The sequence below is a fragment of the Sinocyclocheilus grahami genome, unplaced genomic scaffold (genome assembly GCF_001515645.1).
Source record: "Sinocyclocheilus grahami isolate Dianchi unplaced genomic scaffold, SAMN03320097.WGS_v1.1 scaffold219.1, whole genome shotgun sequence".
NCBI classification, from domain to species: Eukaryota; Metazoa; Chordata; class Actinopteri; order Cypriniformes; family Cyprinidae; genus Sinocyclocheilus; species Sinocyclocheilus grahami.
This window is the reverse complement of record NW_015505398.1, coordinates 1,281,248-1,299,293: the sequence shown is the minus strand read 5'-3', so window position 1 is coordinate 1,299,293 and position 18,046 is coordinate 1,281,248. Positions and strand designations below refer to the sequence as shown.

Genomic DNA, 18,046 nt, shown 5'->3' with positions numbered 1-18,046 from the left:
TTTTTAGTTTATTGTTTTTAAGTTGTTTGTTGACAACATGAAATTAGTGACTTAGATGAGCAGCCCTAACCGTGCAATGTGAATAGACAGGATGCTAACAGGGAGGATTTTAATTATTTAATGAGAGACTGTCATTTTGCCTCTGCAGTGTTCTCATTTCCTGCTGTCCCTAATGAGGAGAATCTGCTTGGAGTGAATAAGCCACTGCCCAAACAGTTATGGGAGGCCAAAAAGGTGAGTACATGTGGGCTAGGGATGTTAAATGCAAAATTTAAAAAGTATTTTTGCAGTATCTGTAGTACTGAGTTAACAACACAATTCGGTTGTGACCAAAGAAATGTATAAAGGCAGCCTACTAGACCTCTTACTTGCAATTGTTACTAACAAAATAAAGACCTGTTTTCAATAGCATGTTAGATTTGACTATGATTGTGTACTGAAATGAAGTTTAAATCATTTGGTTATGCATTATGTATTGTATTTGAAGTTACATTTATTTGTTCACTTTTTACCCAGTAATCTCACTGATAATGTTTTGCTTGTAATTTATTAGTCTGTTCAATGCGTTGTGCTTCTAAATTTGTCCCATAAGCCAATATACAGTATTATGCCTGCCATTTATTTAGTCATTGCCTAACTTTGATCTAGTCAAGTTGGTAACTTTGATCTAGTTGAGGAAGTAATAATATTAAATATTTTACAGCATGTAAAATAATTTGCGATGATTTTTCTTCCCTATTGTAACATATATTCAAGTACAAAATCTTCTCGACCAAGTCAAATATGTAGGTTGGAATTTTATTGTCCATCAGGAATTGATTGGATCATTGACGTTGGTTAATTACTGTAGTCATTTTGTGTGAGTGATTGAAGCTTGGATACGTTATTACTCAGCCCTTGCGTCAGTATACACGTTATCAGAGAAGAGATGTGATTGTAAGGAGAGAGGCATGTTAATGTTTTAACAGGGTACTTTTTTTTTCTTTCTCTTTGAAAAACGAATGTTGTGTGCGGATACTGCAACATTCCATAAACACATAGGAATTGTCAGTTTTGATTTCATGGTGACTTTTAACAGAATTTTTGTGCTGTTGATTACAGAAAAAAGTTTTATTTAAGTATGATGCCATTTTGTCTTACTAGCTACAGTACTAATTGATTGTCTGTAGATAGCAGGCTGTTAAATCTATCTCTGCGAGTGTGGATGTGTAATACGCATGTTGCCTGGTTGCAGGTGCAGTCTCTGTCCTCCCGGCCAAAGTCCTGTGAAGTGCCTGGAATCAAGTAAGTCCAGAGAAATTTGTGTGTGAGTGTGCATGTTTATTGGTTGCTTACTAGATATTTGCTGTACATTTAACATTGTCTCTCTCTGTTTCTCTGCAGTATATTCCCATCTCCAGAGCAGAACGCAGGTTTGTCTCACTACCAGGGCACGCTAAACACTGGTGGGTCTCTTCCTGACCTCAGTAACCTGCACTTCCCCTCTCCGCTGCCCACTCCGCTGGACCCCGACGAGGCTGGATATCCCAACCTGAGCGGAGGCAGCAGCACCGGCAACCTCCCCGCAGCCATGATGCATCTGGGCATCGGAAACTCACAAGGTCAGTGGGTTTACTATATGGGTCATAAACAGACACATTAATACTTGTACTGGTTTTCACACATGCGTAATCTCATTCACGCACAGTCTAAGACTAAAAAGAGATTTTGTTTGGGACCAAATCGATATTCAAGGAGGCTCGTTTGCTGTTAAAGCATCTCCTGGCTTCAGAAGAGCCTGGCTGAACACTCCGGTCTTTGTTTAACGGCACACTGTAGGCGCTTTCTGGGGAATGAATGCCATGTGTTTTCTAAAGGGCCACATCCATGCAGAAGACCACAGCTCTCCTCCTCTCTCTTCCCCCCTTTTTAAATCCATCCGCCATCTGATCGCTCTCTTTGACTTCCATTCTCTTGAGCTTTATTCTTTCCATTCGCTCTCATGTCTGGGAACAGGGTGTGCTGGGATGTTTCTGCTGCCCGTTTCAGCTGTGCTGCTAGCTGATTGGCCGATCCCCAGAGACACAGCCGACCTTTAACCCCTGAATTGGCTGCTCATAAACAGCTCTTTTCTCTCTCGCTCTCGCTGGTCCAGTAACCTGCAGACAATTGCTCAGTGTCTTTTCTGAGGAGTTGACATCAGGACAGAAGCCGGCCTGCACGCAGTGACTCATAAAGCCATTATTGGTTTGTCTCGGTTTCATTAAGGCGGTTCAATAAGTATTTTTGACCCCTGGAGTTGATTATGTCATGTTTGTTGTCCTCTTAGGGCTGTCATCCTCTCTAAGCAACCCTTCCATCCAGGCATCCCTCACCAACTCTCAGCTGCACTCGTCTCTCAGCAATCCATCAATCCACACATCTCTGCGTCTCTCCTCGCTGTCCAACCCTCCTCCAACGGGCATGGCGAGTTCACCCAGGAGACGGCCGGCCCCCATTAGTCCCCTGACACTCTCTCCAGGGGGCGATCAGAGGCGAAGCCTGGGCAAGCAGCTCTCCCCGACAATGTCGCCCTCTCTGTCCCCGATCACACAGGTGAGAAAAGTATTCATTAAATCTCCTCATCCAGCATCTCACGTTCTCTGGTGGTATCTTCCTCATCCAGAACATAACTAGCTGCTTGTATTAAACTGCTTACAGGGCTCTAGTGTCTAATGTTGTTAGACTTTTCAGGACTGCAAATAAAAAAAAACACAAATGTAATTATGCACTACCATTTTCTGCTGTGAATGCTGAAAGGCAAACACTCAAATGTGTGTTGATACATCACTAGTGATTGAACCACACAGCACAGACCAATTATATACATGGCATGAGAGAATAGGAAAGGGTTATTTACTCTGAGTCTTTGGATAGTGCCCTGCATATCATTTTTGACCCTGCAATGGTTTGTAACAGATTTCTGTGTTGAGTTCAAATGTGGCACAACCATTTGAATTCAACACTAAATTCTCTGCTACAAATGGTGGAAATGCCAAATGGTTAAAACCTTAAGGTAATAGTTCAAATGACATTTTATTCTCACTGAAAGTGTACTTAAGTACAATACTCAAGTAAATGTACTTAGTTACTGTCCGCCTCTGCTGTCATGTTTATAATTCCATTAAAAAAACAATAATACAAAATATTGTGAAATGCTATATGAAAAGTTTTCTCTTTTTTTAATGTATATAAAATGCAGTTTATTCCTGTAATGACTAAGCTGAATTTTCAGCAGCCATTACTCCAGTCATTCTAATATTCTAATGTAAAACATTCTAATATGCTGATTTTGTGCGCAAGAAACATTTCTTATTCTGAAACATTTTAAACTTTTGAATGGTGGTGTATGAGCAATTGAAATTTAGACCCTGTAGTTAATTTAATTCAGTTCAATTCAAGTTTATTTGTACAGCGCATTTCACGATACAAATCATTGCAAAGCAACTTTACAGCAAATTAAGTTTTTACAATATTTAGTGGTAACTTATCAGTGGTGACTGTCAGTTAATGTACATATGGCAGAAATGTACGGAAAAATCAATTAAAGACGTAATCAAACAGACGATGAACACTATTAACGGCAATTATTATATGATGCAATCAAACTTATAGCAAAATGTGGTAGTTCTGTAAGTTGTTTCAGGGTTGGCATCATCTGAGGTCCTCTGAGGGGTTGGCATCATCTCTTCTCAGGTGTTCTGGATCCAGACTGAAGCTTGTGTAAATATTGTGTTACCACGGGATGTCAATCCTGTGGCAAAAACAGAGAAACAAAGAGACATAATTAACTGCAGATTTATTTTCACAGCCTTCTTTAATCATATTTACCAAGGGTGCCAATAATTCTGACCAGGACTGTATGTCATAACTGCATGTTGATGAATTGCATTAACTGATTCAAGATTATTTCAAGTTTGCGAAAAAGCTTTACCTCCTTTAGTGGACTTTGCTATCCTAGGTACTACCAAAAGTCCAGAGTTTTGCGACCTTAGGGAGCGTGATGTATTGTAGCGTGGTAGAAGACTAGTTAGGTATGCAGGAGCTAACCTATTAATGGCCTTATAGGCAAGTAATAATATTTTGTAACTGATACGGAACTTAATAGGTAGCCAGTGCAGAGACTGTAAAATTGGGGTAAAATGATCATATTTTCTTGACCTGGTAAGGACTCTAACCACAGCATTTTGGACTACCTGTAGCTTGTTTATTGAAGATGCAGGACAACCAGCTAGCAGTGCATTACAGTAGTCCAGTCTAGTGGTCATGAATGCATGAACTAGCTTTTCTGCATCAGAAACAGGTAACATGTTTCGTAACTTGGCAATGTTTCTAAGATGCTGTTTTTGTAACATGGGAAATATGATTTTCAAAAGACAAGTTGCTATCTAATATAACACCCAGATTTTTGACTGTAGAGGAAGTAACAGTACATCCGTCTAGTTGCAAATTGTAATCCAAGAGATTCTGTGTACTGTCTTTTGGTCCAATAAGTAATATCTTATCCGAATTTAATAGGAGAAAATTATTGGTCATCCAATCTTTTACATTTTTAACACTGTTAATTAAAAAAAAAAGAAGTTTTTGTAATGTACCAAATCAGAAGCTTCACTGTATAATTTACAGCAAGAACAGTGGAAGCAAGATGGAAATCAAATTGAATGAAAAGCTTGGTAATCAAAATGCCATCTAATTGAAATGGGAATTCTGTATCAACAACCAGCCCCGGTTATTAATTTTGAAGCAGCTCTTTTCCAAACAACTGCTGTTCATCGTTACCATGTCTGTCATGCTGCTAAAATTAAAATTAAAAACGGCTAAAAAAAGTGGTCCATATAATCTGTGTAGCATCTTCAAAAACCATACATCATCTTTTTTGTATGAAACACAATATCAAACCAGATGCTAGTGCCATCTGTAAATCTTAATGCCATCACTCATGTTTTTTTTTTAATGTATTTGTGTACTTTTATATAGTTTGTGGAGCCCTATTCTTAGAAATGTGGCAGCTGGTTTATTGTTCATTTTTGCCAGGAACAGGGTGCTCTGCAGCGTACCGTAGCCAAGCTCCCAGTCAAATTATTTTTATAACTTTCCCGTTCTCTTCAGGGGGTTGCATTGGACACCAGCAACTTGCCGATGGAGCCGCCCCCTCCCTACCCCCTTTACCAGCAAACCCAGCAGCCCCTGCAGCAGAGCTCCCAGCATCCAGGGGTGCAGCAACGAGCAACAGGTGGCCAACAGCAGCAACAACAGCACCAGCCTGTGTCCCCGCTGCAGAACGTCCCACTCGACTTTAATTCCAGCGCTGTGAGTTCCCTTTGTAACATTAGTAGAAGCAGGCATCTGAGGGGAAAGACACTGTTACAGATGCTGGTTTTTCTTGGCTGAACAGAAAAACACTGAATCTTGTTTTTGCTCACAGCACAACAGCATGGGAGCATTTTTCAACGATCCCTTTATGGAGCAGCAGTTTTCTGGACGTCAGTCCAAGTGTTCGTCCTATCAGGTAAATATAGAACATCTTGAAGTACATTCTGATTCCCAAGTTGATCATGTTTTGTAACGAATATTTTGTGTGTTTAAACAGCAGGATCAGTATAATATGTTGGAGAATGTCATGAGCTCTATGGCAGGAGGATTTGACCCTTCCTCCAACCTCTACTGCTCCCAGACTGCCCTCATGGGCTTAGGTGGCAGTCATGGCAACCTGCAAGACCACCTTCAGATGAGACCCAACATGCTCTACTCTAATTGTGGAGGAGGAATGCCCAACATCATCCTTACAGGTGCGGAAGATCAGACAGCAGGTCATTGTGAGTCATTATGAGAATTTACCCTTCAGGTTTCATCCTCATGCCCTGCTTTCAAAGCACAAACTCAGATTCTTAATTCATGGACTCGTTTTATGTAACTGCCAATAAAATGTAAATTGAAATAACAAGGGAATGTCACATTCAAAAATATGCTAGTTGATCTTCACCTAGTCATCAACAGCTGACTACCGTGTGTTCCAAATTATTATGCAAGGAGGATTTCAGTAAAATAAACATTCATAGAAAGTGTTTGTTTTATTTCTCATATATTTTTAAATAACTGATATCAGTCTCAGACAGGTTTGATAAATAGTTTTCCAGGCCTTCTTAGGTAAATGGTGAACCTACTTAAAGAGTTTGTTCCGCATTATTAAGCAAGTCACAGTTCTCATGCAATATGGGCAGGAAGAAAGATCTTTCTGAAGATGAAAAGTAATGAAATAGTGCAACATCTTGCGAAAGGCATGAAAACAACTTATCTTGCAAAAACTGATCAGAGATTATTAAACTGTCAAAATATTTTTGAGTGATTTTTGAGTGCAGAAGAGCTTGATCAGATAAAGGTTTATTAAGGAAAGTTTCAGTCAAACAAATTCATTTTAGTATAAAGGCAACTTTAAAAAGCCACTGTTGAACAGTAAACAGGTGTTTGAAGCTGCTGGTGTCTCTATGCTGGCTGGCAGTTGAGCATTGTATTTTAGCCAACCCTAACTCACAAAGCTCAAGCTTTTCATCTTCAGAAATATCTTTCTTCCTCCCCGTATTGCATGAGAACTGTTGTCTTGCTTAATAATGTGCAACAACCTCTTCAAGTAGGTTCATAATTTACCTAAGAAGACCTGGCAAAGTCTCTAACAAACCTGTCTGAGATTGATACCGGTTTGTAACGGGGTGAACGAGACAAGAGGCATGCGTATCCATTTGCAAAACTTTATTCACAAACATGGTCAGAAACAGGCAGGGTCAAAGCACCAGCAAACAGGTATGGCACAGGCAAGACAAAAGAGTAATCCAAGGACAGAAGTGATCAATCTCCGGCGAACAATATCCAACAGGGCAAGGCAAACGGGTAATCCAACAGACAGATGACAATCCAGGCGAGGTACAAACAGTGTCCAAATGACAAGACGAGAGAGACAACCAAGACAGGCAGAAGCTCAGGAAACAGGCAATAAGGCAATACGACGTGACTAGACTTAGACTAGAACTAGAAACTAGGACAGGGAACTGGCTCCGTAAAGTGCTACCACTAGGAGAGCAATAAACGCAAACAATACTCGGCGGTGCGTAAAAGGAAGTTTGTGGCTAATAAAGTGTGTTGATTGGTTGCAGCTGTGGGTGTAATCAGTGCAATGGACGATGGAAAATGTAGTCCAGGGTGAAGTGCAACAGTTAGTGTGGTGCAAGGGTCCATAGTAATGAGCGGGTGATCTTGGGTGGTGAGCAAATGGAAGAGCAGGCACAGGATCCATGACACGGTTATTTAAAACGATATGAGAAATAAAACAAACAAACACTTTATATGAAAAAATTAAATCTGAATATTTTACTGAAATCCTACTGATGTCACTTCCAGTGTAGTTTGTCTTTTTTTTTTCTTCTAAAGTTTCAAATTGAAATGAACTTTTCTTTTTATTATTATTTGTATTTTTCCATGTAATAAATTCCTGTGATGGCAAAGCTGAAATTTCAGCTGCCATTACTCTAGTGTCGGATGACCATTTTGATCATGAACATTTTGGCATCTCAATTCGTTTGTTTTGAGCTTCCCAACACAAGTGTTGCAGTCTTAAAGTAGTATGTTAAGACCTCTATACTGTTTTCCATTCCATTGCATGCCATTTTGTGGAACAAAACGACACATCTTATGCAAATTCCCCAGAAGAAACACATCCAATTGAGGCCACATCAACCATAACCGGATAGATTATGAAGGGATTCCTTAAGACTGATTAATTGACTAGTCATTTAGATTTTAAAAAAAAAACCATTAAATTTTGCACATCTCTGCTTTCACATTTCCTGGACTCACTCACAATTCTGTTGTTTTTCGTTCTGTCTCTCAGATGACTCCAATCCCAGCCTGTCTAAGGACATCAGCAGTGTGTTGTCCGCAGTGCCAGAGTGTTTGGACTCAGAAGGAGTTTTTCCACTGGAGGATGAACTACGTATCGAGCCGCTCAGTTTGGATGGACTGAGCATGCTCAGTGACCCCGATATGGTCCTCCCTGACCCCTCAGTAGAGGACAGCTTTCGCAGCGACAGACTTTAAAGAGCCACATCATGCATGTATACATACATGCATACATACAAGTCCATGAACATGACGACTAAAGCACAGAACCTATAGCACTCAGACTTCTATAAACATAAAAAGATCTTTACATTTTCCTAAATGCAAAGCGCATGCCTAAAAACACTACATGTTGACATAAAGTGAATCATCACGCTCGCATGAGTCACCCAGATGCCGTCTCTCAGTGGCCGCCATTGCTCAGCATGCTCCATCTGCCTCCCAACACATCGTTCATCGCTCAGCAGATGTGTGAAGCCAATCTGGACGCTTCACACGTGCTTTGATTTGTAAAGACAGTGAAACAAACAAAAATTAACCTGCCGTGTATCTACTCCTTGTGCCGAGTGACAATCAGAACACAGGAGCCATAGCAATGCCAAACCGATGACTGGATCTTGCTGTTGCATTGCTGGTCTATTTCAAAGCCATGCAACCAAAACAAAATGAATGTGCTTGTTTTACATATTGCTTTTGGATGTTATTAGAAGGTCACAGCAGCTTTCAGTGACATTTCGATAGCAGCGAAAGGATGGGACGGTCCTGAATGCGGAGACGGTGAGAAGATGACAATATGACGTGTTATGGAACAGAAGGAGTCGACAGCCGGCCTAATACCAGCCCATATTGATGCACCAAATGCTGTGATACGAGACACCAGCAGGATGGGTTGATCTTTCCCCCTCGCCACGCAACCCAAACTCTTTTTCAGTACCAAGACAGAACATGTTCGGTGTGCTGAACCGTCTGGTTCGGGCTACTGAGTAGCAGACACATCTAAATTAACCAGCAGTCTCTGGTGTCACTGCCTGAAGCTTGGAGCATGCGCTAAGCTAACCGCATGATAATGCTGTGGTTTTCTAACCAATCAGCGATCAATTTGCTGGCATGTAGGTGAGCCAAAGCCACTCGTACACACTCAGTCCATCCTTCAGAATGTGGCCAGTCCCCCTTATTCAAATGACAGAATTCAATGAATTACACCTCTCCTCCTGCGCAGTCACATACTATAAAAAGAGGAGGAGTGTAGATGATGTGTATAGAGCATTATTTTGCATATTTTTTGTATAAAAAGATAAAAGAGAGCTTTGCCACATATATATGCCTCACAATTTTCTGTCTGACTAGAATGTATTTTTGAAACAGAAAAAGGGCAAACTGTTTACAAAGATAGTTTAAGAACTACGAATTGTGAGTAGGCGCTGACATTTTTATGATTTTTGGTATAAATCTAAAAGAAAAACCTTTGTATATCGCTGATATTGATCCAGTCCATAGTTGGCGAATAGAAGCTTTGGCTATGCAGATCTTTAGCACAGGACTGTCTCAGATGGCTGGAACAATCTAGACCATAAAAAGGAACTATTTTATTTGTACATTTACTATATCTTTGTGGTTATTTCAGATTTTATACAGACTTGTAATGCGGCTTCTGATATGTCAGTTGTATTTGTACTTGTAAATCTGTTCATGTTCTCTCCCTTTGAACTTTTGTTGTGGACGTCATCTTTCGTGAACGTTTGTTGTGATGGTATTTCTCACCGTTGCTCAGCATGGGACCTCTCTCTGCAGCTCTGATCCTTGTGAGGGGTTTTTACGGTAAAAAAAAAACGTTGGGATTTTAAAACGTCTTTAAGAGGTGTGATCTGTGGACGTGGAACACATGTATCACTGTTATTGCTCATGTTGAAGTTTGCACTGATCTGAACAAAATTGATCTTTTGGTTTTAAGCAGTAGTTTTTATTTTGGCGAAGATGTTATTTGCGATGACGCAAAGACGTTGTCTTTTAAGCATGTTATGCATGTGAGGACTTTGAAATAAATGCAGTATATTTTGTGAATTACTATATTCAAATGACCAAATATTTTGAGATGAAGAAAGATATCTAAATATAGCTCAGGAATGCATTTTTTTCACCATATCGTGAGTGGTTTTATGCCCATCTCTTGCCTCTTGACTGCCAGATCCGGGCAAAATGATGCCAGATTCCCAGAGAAGCTGTTATAACCGAGATCCAGAAATCCAAAATGCACTCTTCTCGGTGTTGTTATCTGTGTAGCTTTCTATTCCACTTCCGGAGGTTGGTAATAGAAAGCAATAACAATGTTATCTGTGTGCCATGTCCACAATTTTGTTTTTTGTTTGTTTTTGCCATGTATTTTTGCATTCATCCAGGTCATTTTAGAGTTTTGAGTTCAAAACCATCTTGTTGGTCAAATCAATCAAGTCACTTTTACTAAAATTCTTCCTCTTTTTGTTGTGCATTGCTCATTGTGGTCCAAGTAGGCGAGAGCAGAGGATGATTGACACAAGCAGAGATGTAAGGTGTGGTGAAATTAGCGACATTTCGTGGAGTAAAAAAGGTCTATTATCAATGCTGTAGTGATGTATGAAGCACAAAAGTCACTTTCAAACCAAGCAATTTTCTGTTGGTCAGTGCGGCGAATCTGTGACCAACTGCGAAATCTATTTTTGCTGAAAATTCCCAATTGCATAGATTCCTATTGAAATGACTAGATTCAGCCCATGAAAATTAACCAAACAATGTAAACGTGACCGCACCTTTATAAACTTCTATATTTAAGCTTTGATAAATCTGGTCCCCCATGTACAAAAGGCAAAACAAGATTAGGCTTTCACCCCTGCAGCTGCAGTTTCTTTATTTTGTAACATTGTTGTTCTTTAGGTGTGTTAGCATCTGTTATAAAAGAACATGATGTTTAAGAGTGAAGCAGGCAGAAGTGTTGGGCTGTTGAGCATGTTTTGCTGCATCCTGTTTCTGCTAAAAAAAAAAAAAGTCTCTCTCTTTAACATAACTACCATTACAAACAATGTAAACGTGACCGCACCTTTATAAACTTCTATATTTAAGCTTTGATAAATCTGGTCCCCCATGTACAAAAGGCAAAACAAGATTAGGCTTTCACCCCTGCAGCTGCAGTTTCTTTATTTTGTAACATTGTTCTTTAGGTGTGTTAGCATCTGTTATAAAAGAACATGATGTTTAAGAGTGAAGCAGGCAGAAGTGTTGGGCTGTTGAGCATGTTTTGCTGCATCCTGTTTCTGCTAAAAAAAAAAAGTCTCTCTCTTTAACATAACTACCATTTTTTTTATCGTCTCTCATTCTGTCATCTTCTCAGTTAACTCTGAAGTTTTTTCATGAATATTAACAGTGGCATCACATTTTAAAAGATGAAACGGCCTCTGCCAAAAAAAAAAAAAGTCTCTCTCTTTAACATAACTACCATTATTTTTATCGTCTCTCATTCTGTCATCTTCTCAGTTAACTCTGAAGTTTTTTCATGAATATTAACAGTGGCATCACATTTTAAAAGATGAAACGGCCTTCAGTGGTTTCGTTGGGTCTGATGGTTGGTTTCTGCCTCAGACAACATGATAGTCTGTTCCCATCACTCTCTCTCTCTCTCTCTCTCTCTCTCTCTCTCTCTCTCTCTCTCTCTCTCTCTCTCTCTCTGGGAGGAGTTTTTAATCTTCTCCTGCCTTATTCTTTCTCTTGACCACTTGCTGTCCCTCTTGAGTGTACTGTGATACTTTCATTTTTTTTATTTTCCATTTCCAGGCCCTGTGCTCAAATGACAAAAAAAGGTGTTTATTGGCTTTTTTAATATAGTCTTCATAATAAGATATTAGTTATGTTTCTTCTGTTTATAGAAGGAATTCTTTTTGTTGTCTTTTTTGTCAACTTTTTAAAAAAAATGTACAGTTATATTATTTAAAAAATATTTTCTTGTCCACTAGTGTTACTTCCTTTTTTTTTTTTTTGTAATATGCCATATTAAAATCGTTCTTTATCTGGTATTACAGATTTACTAAATCAGAGGTTTTTAATCCTAAACCTAGGCACCCACATCAGCGCAAATTTTGTGTATCTTTCTTATTTAACACCTCTGATTCGCATCATCAGAAGAAATCTAGATATACAAAAATACGCAGTGCTGTGAGTTTCCAGAACCCAGATTGAAAACCTCTGTACTACACAAGGCGTTTGGTTTGTGAAGTATGTTATAGTGCTTTCCTTTGATTTAATATAAACAAATAAAACTCTTTACTGGCTCAGACATCTACTGTGGATTTTCTTTTTTGTGTCATCAACTTGCTGGTGTCAGCCATTTTCTCTCCACTTGATGTCTTTTTACACTAAATCACTAGATGGAGGCAGCGAGACACTTGTGCTGTTCGTAGATTAAGTACTAAAGGAAATGGATGCAGAGAAATGACTTGAAAGGTTGCTCATTTTGAACATATTGATCAGATAAATATTTTAAAAAATTATATTAAAAATGAAAGCGCAAAAAATCACTATGCTAATGAAAGTCGTAAGAACCCCTGACCTAGAAATGCAAAATCTGTCATCATTTACTCCCTCTCATGTGTTCCAAACCATGTTTTGAAAAGTATGAGTAACCAAAAGGTTTTAATGACCATTAACTTTACATTGTAGCAACAAAAAACTGATGACAGAATTTTTGTAGTGTATGCAGCATTTTTTTGTAAAGACTGCATTGCTATCAAAAGCATAAAAAACACTAAAGGGTGAATGAAGGTTTGGATTCCTGTGCATCCAGATGAAATCTCATTTGCTTTGATCTCGTTGATGTACTAGCCTCTGGTATCTGGTAATCCATAGCTTGATGCCATTAGATATTATACAGTGCTGGTACAAACCGATGTGGGCTGGTCCTGTGTAGATGTTTTTAAAAGGTGTGAACAATCTGTCTGGTTCAAATGCAGCAAAGCGTGTAACATGCCTCAGATATGTGGAGAGATGCCCTGGTAAGCCTTTCATTACTGTGATACAGTACTCACGATAATGGCTTTTAAAACACAGGTAGCTTAGTAATAACATGTTGGACAGCAGTGAGAGGAAGAACATAAGAGCATGCTAATCTCTTTCACAACTGGAATTCACATAAACTCTCAAAAGCCAGCTATCGCTCCCTCCAATCTTGTTTACTGAAGCAAAGCTGAATTTTCTTTCATTTTTGTTTCTTAATTAAAAGGAAGTCAAGATACTGTGGTCAGAACAAACTCATCCATGTTCTCATCCATGGCCTTTAATAGTTTGTTTATAAGACTATTTGCTGTGTGCTATAGATCTTATTTTCTTTTTGTATAGTTGGTTTGTTTTGGGTTTTCCCCCCCTGCGCTTGTTCATTCAGACTGGGTGTTAACTGAGGTTTAGGTAGCAATTACATTATACATGTACCAAAAACGGGGCTGGGGCCCATTATAGGGCCTCTGCAAACTTCCAGGGCAAGTCTTAAAACATAAATTGTTTAATTGTATATTAAAAACCTTAAAGCTCTATAAGGTAGACATGATTAAAACACACTGGATGTGGGTAACAAAGAGAACTTAACAAAAGAGTGAACCATTTAAAACATTCCTGGAGATTCCGATCGCTGCGCACTATAACATAAAAAATAGAGGCATAAAAACAGTACCAAAAAAAAAAAAAAGGACAAAAAAAGCCCCCCCCCCCCCCCCCCCCCCCAATGCCATCTCCAGCTTAAACAGTTAACATTTCAATCATTACCTGTGTTCTGTAATTCATTTCCGTAATTCATTCTACATCTTTAATTATTGCCTTTTTCTCAAGTATTATGTAAATACATATGTGTAACAAAGTTCGTATTGGGAAGAAGGTGAAGAAGTGACTCAGGTAGGCGGTTTGGAGACTCGTGGCCCTTTTATTTCTTTACTTAAAGTTCAACAAAACACAAACGGGGCGCTTCCCGCGCATTCTCAATCTGCCCAGGGCATAAACTCAGTTCAGTCGGTTCTCCTCCTCCGGCTAAGGGATGGCCACGAGTCCCAGTCTCTCTCTCCCAACCACGGTGTCCAGTCTGCCTTTTATCCGGTCTCTCCAGGCTAATTACTGCAATCGGACACAGGTGTTCATCATTTTGCACTTGACCTACTTACTCACCGCTCGTCTCCCGTCACTCTCTCCCGCTGCAGACTTCACTGAACCACGTCCCCCTCGCCATATACCCCCACCGCCCGACTCAGGCCGGGGAGCCCTCCGGCCTCCAGCCCCCTCCCCTTCCATTTCTGGAGAGGAAGTCGGCTACAGCCATCTGTGTGTACCCGGGTGAACCCGCGCGTTGGTATCCTTAATGCGGTGGAGCCACTGCAGGGGCGCGTGGTCCGAAGAGAGGGTGAACTCCCGACCCAGGAGATAATAGTGGAGGGTGAGGACAGCCCATCGGATGGCCAAGCATTCCTTCTCAATGGTGCTGTACATCGTCTCTCTCTTAGAGAGCTTTCGACTGATGTACAGCACCGGCCGTTCCTCACCCTCTATCTCCTGGGCCAGGACGGCCCCCAGCCCCCTGTCCGACGTGTCCGTCTGCAACAAGAAAGGGAGAGAAAAGTCAGGAGGGTAAGAGCGGCCCCCCACACAGAGCAGCCTTTACCTGGGTGAAAGCCTGCCGACACAGCTCCGTCCACTGGACCAGGTCTGGCACTTCCTTTTTAGTGAGGTCAGTCAGCGGGCTGGTAAGGTCCGAATAATTGGGGATAAACCTCCCATAATATCCTGCTAGACCCAGGAACCCCCTCCCCTTCCATTTCTGGAGAGGAAGTCGGCTACAGCCATCTGTGTGTACCCGGGTGAACCCGCGCGTTGGTATCCTTAATGCGGTGGAGCCACTGCAGGGGCGCGTGGTCCGAAGAGAGGGTGAACTCCCGACCCAGGAGATAATAGTGGAGGGTGAGGACAGCCCATCGGATGGCCAAGCATTCCTTCTCAATGGTGCTGTACATCGTCTCTCTCTTAGAGAGCTTTCGACTGATGTACAGCACTGGCCGTTCCTCACCCTCTATTTCCTGGGCCAGGACGGCCCCCAGCTCCCTGTCCGACACGTCCGTCTGCAACAAGAAAGGGAGAGAAAAGTCAGGAGAGTGTAAGAGCGGCCCCCCACACAGAGCAGCCTTTACCTGGGTGAAAGCCTGCCGACACAGCTCCGTCCACTGGACCAGGTCTGGCACTTCCTTTTTAGTGAGGTCAGTCAGCGGGCTGGTAAGGTCCGAATAATTGGGGATAAACCTCCCATAATATCCTGCTAGACCCAGGAACTGCCTCACCTCCTTTTTGGTCATGGGCCTCGGACAGGTCGCAATTGCCGCCGTCTTACTAATTTGGGGATGCACCTGCCCATGACCCAAGTGGAAGCCCAGATACCTTACCTCCACCCGCCCAACCGCACACTTCTTCGGGTTGGCCGTCAGCCCGGCCCCTCTCAGAGCTCATAGGACAGCCCGCAGATGCGCCATATGCCGCTGCCAGTCCTGACTGTAAATAATGATGTCATCTAGATGGGCAGCGGCATGCGGGCGGAGGATTCTGTCCATGAGCCGCTGAAAAGTGGCCAGAGCCCCGAACAACCCGAAAGGAATGGTAACAAATTGGTGTAATCCAAACGGTGTCGTGAAGGCTGTCTTTTCTTTGGATAAGGGCGATAAGGGGATCTGCCAATATCCCTTGGTTAAGTCCAGTGTCAAATAAAAGCGAGCTGCACCCAGCCGATCCAGCAACTCGTCAACCCGCGGCATTAGATAGGCGTCGAATTTCGACACCGCATTCACCTTGCGATAATCCACACAGAACCGAACCGTCCGTTTTAGGTACCAAAACTATTGGGCTCGCCCAATCGCTGTGGGATTCCTCTACTACCCCCATCTCTAACATCGCCTCTAATTCTACTTGAACCACTTTCTTTTTGTGTTCCGGCAACCGATACGGCCGGCTGCGTACCACCACGCCTGGCTCCGTCTCAATATGGTGCTGGATGAGCTTCGTTCGACCGGGCAGGGGTGAGAACATATCTGCAAACTCGGCTTGCAATCTTGCTACATCAATGAGTTGGGAGGGCGAGAGATAACCCCCACCCTGGGGCCAGAGCGAGGGATTGGATCTTATTGGTCACCTCTGGCCCGAGATCTTCCTCTCCACTCACTGCCGTCGCCAGCATCACCGGTTCCACCTCGCTCCACTTTTTAAGGAGGTTAAGATGGTAAATTTGATGTGAACCACTCCTGTCCGATCGAATTACCTCTTAATTAAGATCTCCCAACCGCCGTGTGACCTCAAAGGGTCCTTGCCACTTGGCGAGTAATTTAGAGCTAGAGGTAGGGAGTAATACAAGCAAAATTGCGTACTCTGGTTCCCCGATTATACAGCCGGCTCTGCTTATCCTGGGCCTGTAACAAATTCTCCATAGAGAGCTGCCCCAATGTGTGGAGTTTTGTTCTCAGGTCCAGCACATACTGAATTTCGTTTTTGCCATCCGAAGGTCCCTCCTCCCAAGCCTCTCAGGACGTCCAAAACCCCACGGGGCTGGCGCCCAAAAAGGAGCTCAAAGGGGGAAAACCCCGTGGAGGCTTACGGGACCTCGCGCACAGCGAATAATAGGGGTTCCAGCTATTTATCCCAATTTTTGGTGTCTTCGTGAACGAACTTCCGAATTATGGTCTTCAACGTGTGATTAAATCGTTCCACCAGACCGTCTGTTTGTGGGTGATAGATGCTGGTGCGGACCGATTTAATGCCCAATAACTCGTAAAGCTCACGTATTGTACGTGACATAAACGCCGTGCCTTGGTCAGTGAGAATCTCCTTCGGGATTCCCATTCGGAATACCCTGAGCGCCACTGCCTTAGGGTATCGCGTTGCATAATCCACAAGGTCTAATGCAAAGCGATGGCCCCGTGCCGACCGTTCTAATGGCCCAATGAGGTCCATACCAGTTCTCTCGAAGGGGACCTGCATAAGCGGAAGAGGGCGCAACGGTGCTTTTGGGGAGGCCGGGGGATTCACTAACTGACATTCACGACAAGCCACGCACCACCTGCACACATTCTCGTGAATGCCCGGCCAAAAGAATCGGGCCATTAACAGATTCAAAGTTGGTGCCTGTCCCAAATGTCCTGCCATAGGATTACAATGAGCCGCCTGGAAAAGCATTTCCCGATGGCTTTTAGGAACTAACAACTGGGTTGTATCCTGTTTTGTCTGAGCGTCTTGGGTCATTCGATACAACCTCTCTTTTGAAATGGCAAAATAGGGATAAGAAGGGGGCCGTGCCGGCTGGAGGGGCTGTCCGTCGATGGAGCAGACCTGTTCAAACGCATTTTTCAGCGTCTCATCCCAAGACTGCTCCAGGGGAAAATCATCATACTGATTAAAAGCTGGCCAATTGGTTCCCAGATTTAGCGGATGCCTAAGGTGCGGGTTAACCGCGACCTCCACGTTATGCTTTTCACCCCGGTACTGGATAGCTAGGAGCACTATAGGATACTTCACCACATCCCCGTGTACGCACCGCACCCGAACCACGCAGCTCTTATCCAATGCCGCCGGCTGAATTAGGCTTTGATGGATCTGGTTGCATCCTGAATCCACCAGAGCCCAATAGGTACCCCCTTAATACTCACAGGTATTTGGTACATGCCGGCTGGACCAGGGGCAGCCTGTGGGGCGTCCGGGACCCGGATCAGTGTCCCCACCTCCATCACTGGACACCGATCAATAAAGTGCCCTGGGTCCCCACAACGCCAACAGGCCGGCCCAGACCTCCCTGCCGCCCTGGTGGGAGGAAGCGGATCAAGCAATTGGCCTGGAGAGAGCAGAGGAATGTTAACCCCCGAGGCGCTCGAGCTGGCCGGCCCCGCCCCCCTGGAGAGGGGCCTTAGTCCTGCGGACCCCGGCGCCGGACCGCCCCTCCCCCGGGGCTGCGCTCGCGGTGGGAGATTCCCCCGGGACCTAGGGAGAGGGACAGGTTTAGAGGTAATAGAGAGGGGGAGAGAGAGAGAGACAGAGGGCAGGGTTCCGCCCCCTTGGCACGCCACCATCTGGTCCTCCGCCAGTTGAATGGCCAGGTCCAGCGACGCCG

The 18,046-nt window shown here is 42.9% G+C and overlaps 1 protein-coding gene and 1 long non-coding RNA gene across 3 annotated transcripts in view; one reads left to right on the top strand and one right to left on the bottom strand.

Moving 5' to 3' along the window:
- The window catches only part of LOC107596420 (CREB-regulated transcription coactivator 3-like), a 52,690-nt gene extending 42,610 nt beyond the window's left edge, over positions 1 to 10,080 (top strand). For both annotated transcript variants that reach the window (XM_016287154.1, XM_016287155.1), the window contains 8 exons: positions 149 to 234; positions 1,235 to 1,284; positions 1,384 to 1,601; positions 2,309 to 2,574; positions 5,128 to 5,328; positions 5,444 to 5,527; positions 5,609 to 5,807; positions 7,901 to 10,080. In XM_016287154.1, coding sequence (XP_016142640.1) covers positions 149 to 234; positions 1,235 to 1,284; positions 1,384 to 1,601; positions 2,309 to 2,574; positions 5,128 to 5,328; positions 5,444 to 5,527; positions 5,609 to 5,807; positions 7,901 to 8,106 — 1,310 coding nt within the window. In that variant the 3' untranslated portion in view covers positions 8,107 to 10,080. The remainder of the gene's footprint in view (positions 1 to 148; positions 235 to 1,234; positions 1,285 to 1,383; positions 1,602 to 2,308; positions 2,575 to 5,127; positions 5,329 to 5,443; positions 5,528 to 5,608; positions 5,808 to 7,900) is intronic.
- A 1,811-nt stretch (positions 10,081 to 11,891) lies between these two features.
- The window catches only part of LOC107596452 (uncharacterized), an 11,186-nt gene continuing 5,031 nt past the window's right edge, over positions 11,892 to 18,046 (bottom strand). Inside the window, exon 3 of the long non-coding RNA XR_001610371.1 lies at positions 11,892 to 12,193. This is a non-coding gene — a long non-coding RNA (uncharacterized lncRNA). The remainder of the gene's footprint in view (positions 12,194 to 18,046) is intronic.